At 43.0% G+C, this 16,013-nt stretch overlaps 1 protein-coding gene across 2 annotated transcripts in view; it reads right to left on the bottom strand.

The window, feature by feature from the left end:
* Positions 1 to 9,156: 9,156 nt before the first annotated feature.
* The window catches only part of LOC106580127 (disabled homolog 2-interacting protein), a 120,797-nt gene continuing 113,940 nt past the window's right edge, over positions 9,157 to 16,013 (bottom strand). For both annotated transcript variants that reach the window (XM_014160830.3, XM_014160831.3), the window contains 3 exons: positions 13,463 to 13,665; positions 12,377 to 12,464; positions 9,157 to 11,911 (listed from right to left, as the gene is read on the bottom strand). In XM_014160830.3, the coding sequence (XP_014016305.1) occupies positions 11,744 to 11,911; positions 12,377 to 12,464; positions 13,463 to 13,665 (459 nt within the window). In that variant the 3' untranslated portion in view covers positions 9,157 to 11,743. The remainder of the gene's footprint in view (positions 11,912 to 12,376; positions 12,465 to 13,462; positions 13,666 to 16,013) is intronic.

Genomic DNA, 16,013 nt, shown 5'->3' with positions numbered 1-16,013 from the left:
CTGTTTGAATGGTGTCTGTGAGTATAACAGAACTCATTTGGCAGGCCAAAACCTGAGAAGATTCTGTACAGGAAGTACCCTGTCTGACCATTTCTTGGCCTTCTTGATCATCTCTATCCAAAACAGGGGATCTCTGCTGTTACGTGACACTTCCTACGGCTCCCATGGGCTCTCAGAAGGCGGGAAAAAGCTGAATGGTGGCTTTGCAGGCCCTGGCTGAAAAACATTAGCGCGTTTGGATAGTGGTCGGTCAGAGTACTATGAGACTGAGGCGCGTGCACGAGTCGACTCCATGTTTACTTTCTCTCTCTTTGAACGAAAACAACCACTCCCGGTCGGAATATTATCGCTTTTTTACGAGAAAAATGGCATAAAAATAGATTTTAAACAGCGGTTGACATGCTTCGAAGTACGGTAATGGAATATTTAGAATTTTTTTGTCACGAAACGCGTCGGGCGCGTAACCCTTCGTCACCCTTGGATAGTGTCTTGAACGCACGAACAAAACGGCACTTCCTGTACAGAATCTTCTCAGGTTTTGTAGATTATATGACACGTCATAAATACCTGGTAGAAAGTATTGAGGGAGAGAGAACAAAGAGAGACTTGGCCAAACTCCTAATCCCCAAAATGGAAGAATTAAACAATATTTCTACTTTTGAGAATGTGTGAATGGTCTATGGACACTTAAGCGACAGTTATGATTAGTGTGTTTCATTTGGTGATCTCGTGAAGGACAGGAAACACACATAACTGTACCTCTTACAGTGTACATTTCCCAGCTATCAGGTTTACATCTAAATATTGTGAAACGTATGTGATTAACCTCTCTAGGGTAGGGGGCAGTATTTTCACATCCGGATAAAAAACGTACCCGATTTAATCTGGTTACTACTCCTGCCCAGAAACTAGAATATGCATATAATTAGTAGATTTGGATAGAAAACACTCTAACGTTTCTAAAACTGTTTGAATGGTGTCTGTGAGTATAACAGAACTCATATGGCAGGCCAAAACCTGAGAAGATTCCATACAGGAAGTGCCCTGTCTGACAATTTGTTGTCCTTCTGTTGCATCTCTATCGACATTACAGCATCTGTGCTGTAACGTGACACTTTCTAAGGCTTCCTTTGGCTCTCTAAAGCTGCCAGAAAGTGGAATGAGGTGTCTGCTGTCTCTGGGCAAAGTACAGCAGCAGAGTTTGTAAGTGGTCAGCCTGGGGACAGTGAGACTGGAGATGCGTGGTCACGAGAACTCGCCATGTTTTTCTTTCAGTCTTTGAATGAATACAACGTTGCCCAGTTGGAATATTATCGCTATTTTACGAGAAAAATAGCATAAAAATTGATTTTAAACAGCATTTGACATGCTTCTAATATTTTGATTTTTTTTGTCACGAAATGCACTCGTGCGTCACCCTTCGGATAGTGACCTGAACGCACTAACAAAACGGAGGTATTTGGATATAACTATGGATTATTTGGAACCAAAACAACATTTGTGGTTGAAGTAGAAGTCCTGGGAGTGCATTCTGACAAAGAACAGCAAAGGTAATACAATTTTTCTAATAGTAATTCTGAGTTTCGGTGACCCCGAAGTTGGCGGATGTCAAAATAGCTAGCCGTGATGGCCAAGCTATGTACTCAGAATATTGCAAAATGTGCTTTCGCCGAAAAGCTATTTTAAAATCGGACATAGCGATTGCATAAAGGAGTTCTGTATCTATAATTCTTAAAATAATTGTTATGCTTTTTGTGAACGTTTATCGTGAGTAATTTAGTAAGTTCACCGGAAGTGTTCAGTGGGAATGCTAGTCACATGCTAGTCACATGCTAATGTAAAAAGCTGGTTTTTGATATAAATATGAACTTGATTGAACAAAACATGCATGTATTGTATAACATAATGTCCTAGGCGTGTCATCTGATGAAGATCATCAAAGGTTAGTGCTGCATTTAGCTGCGGTTTTGTTTTTTGTGACATTATATGCTAGCTTGAAAAATGGGTGTCTGATTATTTCTGGCTGGGTACTCTGCTGACATAATCTAATGTTTTGCTTTCGCTGTAAAGCCTTTTTGAAATCGGACAGTGTGGTTAGATATAGGAGAGTCTTGTCTTTAAAATGGTGTAAAATAGTCATATGTTTGAAAAATGGAAGTTTTTGTATTTTTGAGGAATTTGTAATTCGCGCCACGCCTATCATTGGATATTGGAGCAGGTGTTCCGCTAGCGGAACGTCTAGATGTAAGAGGTTAATGAATGCTCCATCCGTCTTCCAATCATTTGTGGATGAGATCTTCAGGGACCTGCACGGGCGGGGTGTAGTGGTGTATATAGATGACATTCTAATATACTCCACAGTCTGTCTCCTTCCTAGGGTACCGTTTTTCCGCGTCAGGGGTGGAGATGGAGAATGACCGCATTTCAGCCGTGCGTAATTGGCCAACTCCAACCACGGTAAAGGAGTTGCAGCGGTTTTTAGGGTTTGCCAACTACTACTGGAGGTTTATCCGGGGTTTGGGCAGGTGGCGGCTCCCATTATCTCCTTGCTGAAGGGGGAACCGGTACGACTGCAGTGGTCGGCTGAGGCGGACAGGGCTTTTGGTCACCTGAAGGCTCTGTTTACCACGGCTCCAGTGCTAGCGCATCCTGATCCCTCCTTAGCGTTCATAGTTGAGGTGGACACATCCGAGGCTGGAATAGGGGCTGTGCTATCTCAGCGCTCGGGTACGCCACCAAAACTCCGCCCCTGTACTTTTTTTCTGAAGAAACTCAGTCTGGCGGAGCGAAACTATGATGTGGAGGATAGGGAGTTGTTAGCTGTTGTCAGGGCCCTGAAGGCGTGGAGACATTGGCTTGAGGGGGCTAGACACCCTTTCCTCATTTGGACTGACCACCGAAATCTGGAGTACATTCGGGCAGCGAGGAGACTGAACCCTCGCCAGGCTAGGTGGGCCATGTTTTTCACCCGCTTTGTTTTCACCCTCTCCTACAAACCAGGTTCCCAGAACGTGAAGGCAGACGCACTGTCCCGGCTGTATGATACAGAGGAGCGGTCCACGGAGCCCACTCCCATAATTCCAGCTTCTTGCCTGGTGGCACCGGTGTTATGGGAGGTGGACGCGGACATTGAACGGGCGTCACGTGCAGAGCCCACTCCCCCACAGTGTCCAGTTGGGCGCTTGTACGTTCCGTTTGATGTCCGCGATCGTTTGATCTGTTGGGCTCACACGTCACCCTCCTCTGTCTTGCGGGGAAGTACTGGTGGCCCACGTTAGCTAAGGACGTGAGGGTTTATGTCTCCTCCTGTTCGGTATGCGCACAGTGCAAGGCACCTAGACATCTGCCCAGAGGGAAATTACAACCCCTTCCCGTTCCACAACGACCGTGGTCACACCTATCGGTGGATTTCGTGACGGATCTTCCCCCGTCGCGGGGTAACACCACGATCCTGGTCGTTGTGGATCGGTTTTCTAAGTCCTGCCATCTCCTTCCTTTGCCCTGTCTCCCTACGGCTCTACAAACTGCGGAGGCCCTGTTCACCCATGTATTCCGGCACTACGGGGTGCCTGAGGACATAGTGTCTGATCGGGGTCCCCAATTTACGTCTAGAATCTGGAGGGCGTTTATGGAACGCCTGGGGGTCTCGGTCAGTCTTACCTCAGGTTTCCACCCCAAGAGCAACGGGCAGGTGGAAAGAGTCAACCAAGAGGTGGATAGGTTTCTGCAGTCCTATTGCCAGGACCGGCAGGGGGAGTGGGCGGCGTTTATCCCCTGGGCGGAGATGGCCCAAAACTCCCTCCGCCACTCTTCTACTAATCTAACCCCTTTTCAGTGTGTGCTGGGTTATCAGCTGGTCCTGGCACCATGGCATCAGAGCCAGATCGAGGCTCCTGCGGTGGATGAATGGTTTCGGCACTCGGAGGAGATATGGAACGCTGCCCATGTACGACTACAACGGGCTATCAGGCTGCAAAAGGCGAGTGCCAACAGCCACCGCAGTGAGGCCCTGGTTTATGCACCGGGGGATCGGGTCTGGCTCTCGACCCGAAACCTGCCCCTTCACCTGCCCTGCCGGAAGCTGGGTCCGCGGTTTGTGGGGCCATTTAAAGTCCTGAGGAGACTGAACAAGGTTTGTTATAGGTTACATGTGTCTCTCCTCAGGCCGGTAGTGGCTGGTCCGCTCCAGCAGTCTGAGGTGCGGGAGGTTCCTCCGCCCCCTCTGGACATCGAGGGGGCCCCAGCACACACAGTACGAGCCATTATGGACTCTAGATGTCGGGCGAGGGGCCTTCAGTACCTCGTAGAGTGGGAGGGGTACGGCCTGGAGGAGCGATGCTGGGTACCGGCGGAGGACATCCTAGACCCGTCGTTACTCCAGGAGTTTCACCGTTTCCGCCCGGATCGCCCTGCGCCCCGTCCCCCGGGTCGCCCCCGAGGCCGGTGTCGGCGCGCTGCTGGAGCCGCGCGTCAAGGGGGGGTACTGTCACGACTTCCGCCGAAGTCGGCCCCTCTCCTTGTTCGGGCGGCGTTCGGCGGTCGACGTCACCGGCTTTCTAGTCACCACCGATCCATGTTTCCCTTTTCGTTTTGTTTTGATTACACACACCTGGTTTCAATTCCCTTATTATGTTCCTTATTTAACCCTCTGGCTTACCTTTCTGTTTTGTCCGTGATTGTTCATTGTCAGTGGTTGTTGGAGGTGTTTCTCCTCACATTGTTGTTTTGCTGTTGGAGCTTTTGCTTGTATTTTTTGAGTAAACTAGACTGTTTTCACTCAAACCTGTGTCCTGCGCCTGACATCTCCAAATCAAAACCGTTACACATTGTAAATAAGAATTTGTTCTTAACTGACTTGCCTAGTTAAATATAAAATAAATAAAATAACAAATAATTTAGCTGACAACGTCTTAACTTTAGATAATTTGTAGTCATTATTATACGAAAACAAACTCACAAGATCATTTTGTACAAGTTAATGGCAATCCAATTACAGAAAATTGCTTACGGTTGTGTGTGACGAAAAAAAGCAGGGCACTGTTGAGAAAAAATTGTGTTTGACCAAATACAATGTTATTTCACTGTAAACAAATTAACAACAGACTTTGAGCATGCTTATAGAGAAGGGCACTCAACATATACTGCACTGACACATATGACTGAACATTGGTTGAAATAAATTGATAATAAGAAGATCGTGGGAGCTGTACTGTTATACACTGCTCAAAAAAATAAAGGGAACACTTAAACAACACAATGTAACTCCAACTCAATCACACTTCTGTGAAATCAAACTGCCCACTTAGGAAGCAACACTGATTGACAATAAATTTCACATGCTGTTGTGCAAATGGAATAGACAACAGGTGGAAATTATAGGCAATTAGCAAGACACCCCCAATAAAGGAGTGGTTCTGCAGGTGGGGACCACAGACCACTTCTCAGTTCTTATGCTTCCTGGCTGATGTTCTGGTCACTTTTGAATGCTGGCGGTGCTTTCACTCTAGTGGTAGCATGAGACGGAGTCTACAACCCACACAAGTGGCTCAGGTAGTGCAGCTCATCCAGGATGGCACATCAATACGAGCTGTGGCAAGAAGGTTTGCTGTGTCTGTCAGCGTAGTGTCCAGAGCATGGAGGCGCTACCAGGAGACAGGCCAGTACATCAGGAGACGTGGAGGAGGCCGTAGGAGGGCAACAACCCAGCAGCAGGACCGCTACCTCCGCCTTTGAGCAAGGAGGAGCAGGAGAAGCACTGCCAGAGCCCTGCAAAATAACCTCCAGCAGGCCACAAATGTGCATGTGTCTGCTCAAACGGTCAGAAACAGACTCCATGAGGGTGGTATGAGGGCCCGACGTCCACAGGTGGGGGTTGTGCTTACAGCCCAACACCGTGCAGGACGTTTGGCATTTGCCAGAGAACACCAAGATTGGCAAATTCGCCACTGGCGCCCTGTGCTCTTCACAGATGAAAGCAGGTTCACACTGAGCACGTGACAGACGTGACAGAGTCTGGAGACGCCGTGGAGAACATTCTGCTGCCTGCAACATCCTCCAGCATGACTGGTTTGGTGGTGGGTCAGTCATGGTGTGGGGTGGCATTTCTTTGGGGGGGCCGCACAGCCCTCCATGTGCTCGCCAGAGTAGCTTGACTGCCATTAGGTACCGAGATGAGATACACAGACCCCTTGTGAGACCATATGCTGGTGCGGTTGGCCCTGGGTTCCTCCTAATGCAAGACAATGCTAGACCTCATGTGGCTGGAGTGTGTCAGCAGTTCCTGCAAGAGGAAGGCATTGATGCTATGGACTGGCCCGCCCGTTCCCCAGACCTGAATCCAATTGAGCACATCTGGGACATCATGTCTTGCTCCATCCACCAACGCCACGTTGCACCACAGACTGTCCAGGAGTTGGCGGATGCTTTAGTCCAGGTCTGGGAGGAGATCCCTCAGGAGACCATCCGCCACCTCATCAGGAGCATGCCCAGGCGTTGTAGGGAGGTCATACGGGCACGTGGAGGCCACACACACTACTGAGCCTCATTTTGACTTGTTTTAAGGACATTACATCAAAGTTGGATCAGCCTGTAGTGTGGTTTTCCACTTTAATTTTGAGTGTGACTCCAAATCCAGACCTCCATGGGTTGATAAATTGGATTTCCATTGATTATTTTTGTGTGATTTTGTTGTCAGCACATTCAACTATGTAAAGAAAAAAGTATTAAGATTATTTATTTCATTCAGATCTAGGATGTGTTGTTTAAGTGTTCCCTTTATTTTTTTGAGCAGTATATTTCAGTGCATCCTTTGATATTATTGACCATAACCTGTTGTTGAGAAAACTTATGTGTTATAGCTTTTCAACTTCTGCTATATAGTGGATTCAGAGCTGTCTTTGTAATAGAACTCAGAGGTTTATTTAATGGAAGCTTCTCTAATGTCAAACACGTAAAGTGTGGTGTTCCGCAGAGCAGCTCTCTAGGCCCTCTACACTTTTCTATTTTTACCAATCGACTGCCATTGGTATTAAGCAAAACATGTGTGTCCATATATGCATCAGCAACCACAGCTAATAAAGTCACTGAAACCCTTAACAAAGAGTTGCTGTCTGTTTTGGAATGGGTGGTCATTAATAAACTGGTCTTGAACATCTCTAAAACTAAGAGCATTGTATTTGGTACAAATCATTCCCTGTTCTAGACCTCAGCTGAATCTGGTAATGAGTGGTGTGGCCGTTGAACACATTGAGGAGACTACATTACTTGGTGTTACCTTGTAAACTGTCATGGTCAAAATCTACAGATTCAATGGATGTAAAGATGGGGAGAGGTCTGTCCATAATAAAGAAATGCTCTGCTTTTTTGACACCACACTCCACAAAGCAAGTCCTGCAGGCTCTAGTTATATCTTATCTTGATTAATGTCCCGTCATATGGTCAAGTGCTGGAAAGAAAGACCTAATTAAGCTGCAGCTTGCCCAGAACAGAGCGTCACATGTTGTTCTTCATTGTAATCAGAGAGCTAATATTAACACTACATGTTAATGTTTTTAATGGGGCTCCAAATAATAAATCAAATCAAATCAAAATCAAATGCACGGCCTCATGTCGCAAGGATCTGTACACAACTCCTGGAAGTTTAAAATGTGCCAGTTCTTCCATGGCCTGCATACTCACCAGACAAATGTGGCAAAGAAATGTACTTTATGCCTGAATACATTATGTTTTGGGCAAATCCAACACAACACATCACTGAGTACCACTCTTCATATTTTCAAGCATGGTGGTGGCTACATCATTTTATGGGTATGCTTGTCATCGGCAAGGACTCTGGATTTTTTTTCAGGAATATAAAAGTATAGAGCTAAGCACAGGCAAAACCCTAGAGGAAAACCTGGTTCAGTCTGCTTTCCAACAGACACTGGGAGACAAATTCACCTTTTAGCAGGACAATGACCTAAAACACAAGACTAAATACACACTGGAGTTGCTTACCGAGACAGCAATGAACAATGCATATATGGACACTGAGTGGCCTAGTTACAGTTTTTACTTAAATTGGCTTCAATATCTATGGCAAGACTTGAAAATGGCTGTTAAGCAATAATCAACAACCAACTCGACAGACTTGATCATTTTTTTAAAGAATAATGTGCAAATATTGTACAATCCAGATGTGCACAGTTCTTAGAGACTTGCCCATAAAGACTAACAGCGGTAATCGCTGCCAAAGGTGATTCTAACATGTATTGGCTCAGGGGTGTGAATACTTATGTAAATTAGATATTTTTGTTTTACTATTTCAATAATTTTGCAAACATTTCCCCCAAAAAATTCACTTTGTCATTATGGGGTATTATGTGCTTTTTTAAAATTTAATACATTTTGAATTCAGGCTGTAACACGACAAAATGTGTAATAAGTCAAGGGGTATGAATACTTTCTGAAGGCACTGTATGAATAGACATAATATATTTAGCCTCTTACCTTTATACAGTATATATTTTTTTTCCTTAGGGAAAATTAACTTCATAGCAAAATAAATCTTACAAGGCAGAAACAAAATATACAAGGCAGAAACACCTAAATACTTAACTACAAACTCTCCATATAACACTGATCTTCTCTTAGCAACAATAACTGATGGAGTTATCATTGAAATCCTTGTCCTGAATGTTCAGACTCATTCATATTTTAGACCTTTAAAAGAAGAGTAGGAGCGTTACCAAAGTTGTTTGCTGAGTTACCATGGGGTCTGTGATGTGTACCTCACTTGGATGATGTATTGGTCAACAGCCCACATTCTAGATAGGGTTCAGAGGGTAATCTGTAGTCTACAATGTAAGGACAATAATAGCCACTAAGATGAGCATTTCTCTTTCAGTGTTGGGATATGTGTATTATTTATAGGTCCATCCCAGCGGAAAATAACTGGTTGAAAACACATCATTTGTTTAAATGACGTGATTAGTTTCTGGTTGTAATGACATCATGTCAACCAAGTTTGCCTGCTGCTTGTTTTGTGCATACTAATGATTGAATTACTGTACTTGCTTTGTGATACCACTGGCTGGCGATATTTCTAAAATATTGAATTAATCAATGACAGCATTTGCGATTGTGAGAACAAATACCACATATGAAAACACTACATGGTTAAAATAGCGAAATAAATCTTTAATAAGTCTAGTTGCATTTGTACATAAATTACATACACTTTAGTAGACCTATTCTTGTTACCATTTACACAAATAAAATTATTATTTTAACATTCATACAAAAGTTATGGGTTTGCAGTAACAACATGGCAAAATATTGTTCAGTATTTTATAGAGCAAGGAAAAGAGAATAGTTTTGGTAAGTCACTCTTCTTGCAAAATGGTTGAAAAACCTCCCTAAAAGAACTGGGAGACCATGAAGATGCACAATATTGTGAATTGATCTGTGGTTTCTGGTGCAGTATATACTATTTCCTTTCAATAAAATAACATCATAGCGGGATAGATGCACCTTTGGATTTGAAAGAGAAAATCAATTGAAACCCTCTAAAGACATGTTCTCTTGACTGAGCAGGTTGGGTGCAGTAAGACCACTTGAGGGAAATAGGAGCACATTTCTACCAGAATGCAGACTTTTTCTTTATACCGGCATCTTCAAAACAATCCATCATTCTCTGACAAATACTATTCAGCATGAGGGCATTTTATTCAATCAAAAACAATATAGAAATTCAATAAATAAGGAACTGATATAAACAAACATAATTCATAGCATACCGTACATACAAATTTACATCACTTTTAAAATTTGAAGAGCAGAACATACTTTAAAAATGATCATTCTGTTTAAGCTAAACATTTCCACAGACCAGACACACTGATTCATGTTACTAAGAACCGCTTGAGGTGCTTCTAACTTCATGAAAGCAGACCACTAGTGTTTTCAGAGGAGAATTTTCTTTAGTCAGAATTGAGAAATCAAGCCATTTGTTGAGACCACCTTTAATGGTTGCTAAAATTAGCTGCAACTTAAATAAGACTACACAAAAAGCCTTTGAGTCCACTCCATTTGTATAGCTTTAGTGTTCGATTAAACCTGAATCACGATAGTTCAGTGCTATAGCACAGTTGAAATGCAAAGGTAATTTCCGATTGGGCTGACGTTTGCATTCTTTACCAAGAATGCGGACTCCGTGAACGCTGGAACATTGCCTTTAAATTGAAATCGCGCTATAGCGCTGAACATCCGCGATTCGGATTGAATCGAGCCCTTAATCAACACAAGAGGGAATTGAAACGATCAATGAATCTGGTTTATACCTCAGTTACAGCCTAAAACCCCATATGGATGTTTTGTTCTTTGCTTTGGATAGAAGGTATTCTAAATTAAAGAGTGTTTCTGTTGGTTGAAAGTGCATATTGTAGCTAAGTTCCAGAAGTGCAAGGGTAGAGGAGTGGCCAGGTATTTGAGTTCAGTCTTATTCTGTTCAGCACTGACAAACTGCAAACAATGAAGGACTGGCCCACACACAACCATTTAAATACACAGTAAACTATGTTTATCAATATCATTCATTTAACAGCATCAATAAATTGTTCATTTTTAACAAAGAACACCCACGTATGAAAAGGGAATAATGGCTCAAATGATGTGTGAACTGTCTACAGAAGTAGAACCAAAACACTATTAGAACAGCCGAGTTTAATACAAGGAACACTTACTGTACAAATACTATTCCAAACAATCAATAAAAATACCGTGAACATTTTATATACATCTCTGAGGCATTTAAACCTCTAAATAGACTAATATTTAAGCACATACAAAGTATGCAAAAAATGAAATAGTTGAGCTCTTTCCTTACTATTAGCAATTTAAAACAAAGCAAGCTTGTTGTGTTATCCTGATATGATACATGCAAAAAATTCATTTGAGGTAAGAAAAGTAGGGGATACCTAAAATATACAGGTAGAATACAGAAACACTTGCTATTGGGATGTGTTTTCAGCAAAGCTCTGTTTTTCAAAGCTGGTCAACAGAGGAGGCTTTCACTGATAGAGAGTTGTTCACTTGGCAACATATACTGGATGTATGCTATTGAAGTTTGAAACAAAAACAGTGGGGTAGAAAACAGCCATTGAGTAAAATTGAAGATGCTACAATGTACTATATATACACTTGTGTTGTACTATACTGTTGCCAGACGAAACGGGCTGAGTATGTTAGTACTGTATACTGTAGGTCAGAGGGACATGTAGGGTACAAGTGCGCTCTAAAAATGTGTCGGATCCATAAAGGAGCGTCCTCTTTTAGCAACCTGTGCTATTTCAACGCGGTAACTGAAAATGATACGCGTACATGAGAAATCTCAAACATTTTGAAACTCATAATGGTTCAAATCCCTTCAAAACAGGCTCTTTCCAAGATAACAGTGCAACCTATTCCCATCTTATTTGTTCCAATGTTGTTTAATGTACTGGGATAGAGAGTTTGGGATGTCATGCAGCCAGGTGTTGTTAGACGTTATAACTTTCTCTAAAGTCAATCTGATGAATTCCTTTATATTGTTCAGCAACAGCTTCATAGTCAGTCTACTCCTTATGTCATCATGACCTCATCCATTGAAAATAATGGATTTGTTCAGTATGAACACGTTTCTCCAGAGAGTGACCGGGTGTGGCCATATTCTCATCTCTCCCCTAGCCCAAGTGTTATTGAGTTGGGCGAGGCCCTCTCCCCATCCCTAGCAGTTGCTGCTGTTCCTGAACTCTCCGTTCTCAGTGATCTGGAGTTTGCTGGGGTTGGTGGGGGAGATGCCGTTGCGTGTCTGCATGCTGTAGCGCTCCTTCAGCTGGGTCAGAGCGCTCATCAGGCGGGCGTTGGCCGAGTCCAGAGAGGCGATGCGCTTCTCCTGCAGAGTGAGGAGGAAGGGGGAGGGAGGAAGGAGGACCGAGGGACGAAGAGGAGGGTTAGTATTGTCACACATCCTCAAACAATCCAATGAATCCTTCATCATATTGCTGATAAACTGTAGCTCCTCAGGAGACCAACAGGACCTACTCGAAACAAGTAGCCACTATTGTGAACTGAAAGGGAATGTTTCTCAAGAACAGAGACATATTGTCCACATACAGTCCATACTGTACTTGTTACAGTAATTCCAGTGACTGGTTTGTTTGCAGGGAGCTAGACTTTCATTTTCAATCTGAGGTCGTTGACATTTTCTTAACACCAGAGGGCGCTGTCCTCTTCAAGACCTTAGACTAACAGAGTAAAGCTGTGAATACAGTATTTCAGTAAATACAGTATATTCACAGTTGCGGAACTGTAATTGCTGACACAGCCAATACATCTCTCGTGTACACTAAGCGCTCACCTGGGCTTCAATGATCTTCTGTTTTGAGTCCACTATCGATTGCATATCCGAATGATCTTTCTTCAGTTCCTCCTCAACAGACATCAGCCTGAAACAGTAACAAAGATATGTTTGTACTGGTGGCTGGTGAAAGCTGGAGTTGTTGACTGATTGATCTTTTATTATAGTGATGTTAACATTTTTATATTTAACTTCGATGCATAGCACTGACAAAACAACAAATACGACATTAAAAATAGCTTGTACAAAGTGTACACAAAACCAGGACTAAATTACATAGTTCATAGTGTATTAGTGTAGGCAGAGAACAGTGGAGGCTGGTGAAGGGAGGACAGCTCATTGCAGTGGCTGGAAACGTTCCATTTCTTCCATTACAGCTAGAGCTGGCACAATTACTGTATAACCGTGTAACCACCGATGGTTATGGATGAAGACCATCCCCAAAATAAAATAACCGTCGACAAAAAACGTCTTGTCAATTACCGCCATCAGACTGTTTAGTAGTCACCACTAGCCGGCCGGTACCCTGAACTTTAGTCACTGTTACTAGCCGGCTACCACCTGGTACTCAACCCGGCACCTTAGAGACTACTGCCCTATGTAAATAGTCATTGAACACTAGTCACTTTAATAATGTAAGCATACTGTACTGTTTTACCCACTTCATATGTATATACTGTATTCTAGTCAAGGCCCATCCTATATAACTACAGCTGTACACAGCTTTTCTATTCATATACTTTCCATACTGTCTTTACGCACCATCATATACATATAGATTTATATTCCGGACACTGACATTGCATGTTGTAATATTTCTATATTTTTCAATTCCTTTGTTGATTTTTTCGGGGATTTGCGTATATTGTTTTGTACTGTTAGGTACTACTGCACTGTTGAAGCTAGGAACATAAGCATTTCGCTACACCCCAATCAAAATCAACAAAATATGTGGAAGCAACCAATACAATTTCATTCAAAAGTCCATTACCGTCACCCTAATTACAGCCATTACAACAAGTCAATAAACCCGTCCTCCGATTTGAAGTGACACCAGCCTCCAGTGGTCGGTAGAGGACTCCCCACCTGGTGATGATGCTCTTCATCTGGAGCTCCTTGTCGTCCTGCTGCCGGCGCAGGCGCTCCTCCGTGTCCTCCAGGCGTGCCTGGTACTCCAGCAGCATCGTCTGGGTCTGCTCGTCCTGGCCCTTCAGGTGACACTCATACTCCTCCAACTTCTTGGCTGACATACGCAGCTTGTCCTGCAGGATGGCGATCTCCTGCTGGTACTGGACACAGGACAGAGTCGGCCGTGGCGAGTCAGTACACACATTCGTGAAAGCGAACACACCTGTCAAGCTCAAAGCTGCACCCATTCAGTGGGCTTTGACCCAGTTTGTGGTTCTGTTCAGTATGCTCCTGTTTTTCTTGTAATATAAAATATAATATAAACTGGGTGGTTCGACCCCTGAATGCTGATTGGCTGACAGCAGTGGTATATCAGACCGTACACAACGGATATAGCACCAGATGTATTTTTACTGCTCTAATTTCATTGGTAACCACTTTATAATAGCAATAAGGCACCAAGGGGGTTTGTGATATATGGCCAATATACCACACGGCGTAAGGGCTGTGTCCAGGCACTCCGTGTTGCGTTATGCGTAAGAACAGCCCTTAGCCGTGGTATATTGGCCATATACCAAACTTCCTCGCACCTTATTGCTTAAATATATGCCAGAATATAATAAAAAAAGATGCCATTTAGCGACTTAAAAAAAATGAATGCACGCGTGACTTTATGTATGGGTGGTCCTGGGAATCGAACCCATTATCCTGCCGTTGCAAGCGCCATTCCCTACCTACTGAGCTACAGAGGGCCACTGTACTCAACTGCTGACAGAAGAGTGGTATTACCATCCACCCTTGTCTGTGGACTAACACGTGTAATGTACAGTGTATGCTAATGAAAGCCTGTGGATGACAATTCAGGTTCACAATCAGGTCACACTAAAAGCATTGTATTTGGGACAAATCATTCACTAAAACCTAAACCTCAACTAAATCTTGTAATAAATAATGTGGAAATCGAGAAAGTTGAGGAGACTAAACTGCTTGGAGTAACCCTGGATTGTAAACTGTCTTGGTCAAAACATATTGATACAACAGTAGCTAGGATGGGCAGAAGTCGCGCTGCTCTGCATTCTTAACAACACTATCAACAAGGCAGGTCCTACAGGCCCTAGTTTTGTCGCACCTGGACTACCGTTCAGCCGTGTGGTCAGGTACCACAAAGATGGACTTAGGAAAATTGCAATTGGCTCAGAACAGGGCAGCACGGCTGGCCTTTGGATGTACATAGAGAGCTAACATTAATAATATGCATGTCAATCTCTCCTGGCTCAAAGTGGAGGAGAGACTGACTTCATCACTACTTGTATTTGTGAGAGGTAGTGACATGTTGAATGCACCAAGCTGTCTGTTTGAACTACTGGCACACAGCTCGGACAACCATGCATACTCCACAAGACATGCCACCAGAGGTCTCTTCACAGTCCCCTAGTCCAGAACAGACTATGGGAGGCGCACAGTACTACGTAGAGCCATGACAACATTAAACTCTATTCCACGTCAAGTAACTGATGCCAGCAGTAAAAATGTATTTTTAAAAAAAAGAGAGAAATACACCTTATGGAACAGCGGGGACTGTGAAGCAACACAAACATAGACACATACATACACACACATATACACATAGGTTTTGTAGTAGAGGGCACAGACTTAATATGTTGTAAAATCTGTTATGAATGTATTGTAATGTATTTCAAATGTATAACTGCCTTAATTTTGCTGCCTTGGCAGCAGCTAATGGGGATCCATAATAAATACAAACACAGCTCCTAGTCATGCTGTGAAAAGCCGACTGGGTTCAAAAATGCAGGATCCTGCAAAGCTTTTAGGTACATTTCTGCTGTCTCTAGGAAGTTTTGCAAGCAAGTGAATCCAAAACAAATATAAAATAATACATCCCACAGCAGTAAACAAGCTGCACGATCAACCTCTTAAGTCAAATGGGGATTTAAAATGTAGGGATTTTACTTCAACTTTGAATGACATTCCAGACACTGCCCTTTGCTTAAGGTACTTGGCTACATAAAAACCATATACATTACACTGAACTTGGTCTAAAACCAGAATGACGCCCCATTTTTCAAATATTGTACTTTAGCATTTAGTACTACATTCTGTCTTTTTTTAATACAAACCTATTAAAGAGTACAACTAAGGATTTTATAAAGGGGATTTTATTGGTAGTAATTGACCAACATTTGATTAGTTTGATTCGTTAAGTATCACCACTATCGCTTTAAAAGGACAGTGATTGGTTCTCCCTTTGGCAGACCTAAAATCTTTGAAATAATCACTAAAAAACCCTTGAAAAGAAAAAAAGATGTCTATCTAGGAGTTGAAAAACCATTAATATGTGTATGTGTGTGATGGAAATGTGTCAAGTGTCTTTGGCTTATGAGTGTGCGTGAGTGCAATATGTTGCTGGTGTATAATTCATTGGAGTAGCTTGGAGAATTGGCAGAGGGATGGCACACTCTTGCCTTGTCACCACTGTGGTCTTTTGAGA

This window comes from Salmo salar, chromosome 20, assembly GCF_965601325.2.
Source record: "Salmo salar chromosome 20, fSalSal1, whole genome shotgun sequence".
Classification (NCBI taxonomy): Eukaryota; Metazoa; Chordata; class Actinopteri; order Salmoniformes; family Salmonidae; genus Salmo; species Salmo salar.
This window is presented reverse-complemented; position numbering and strand designations above follow the sequence as displayed.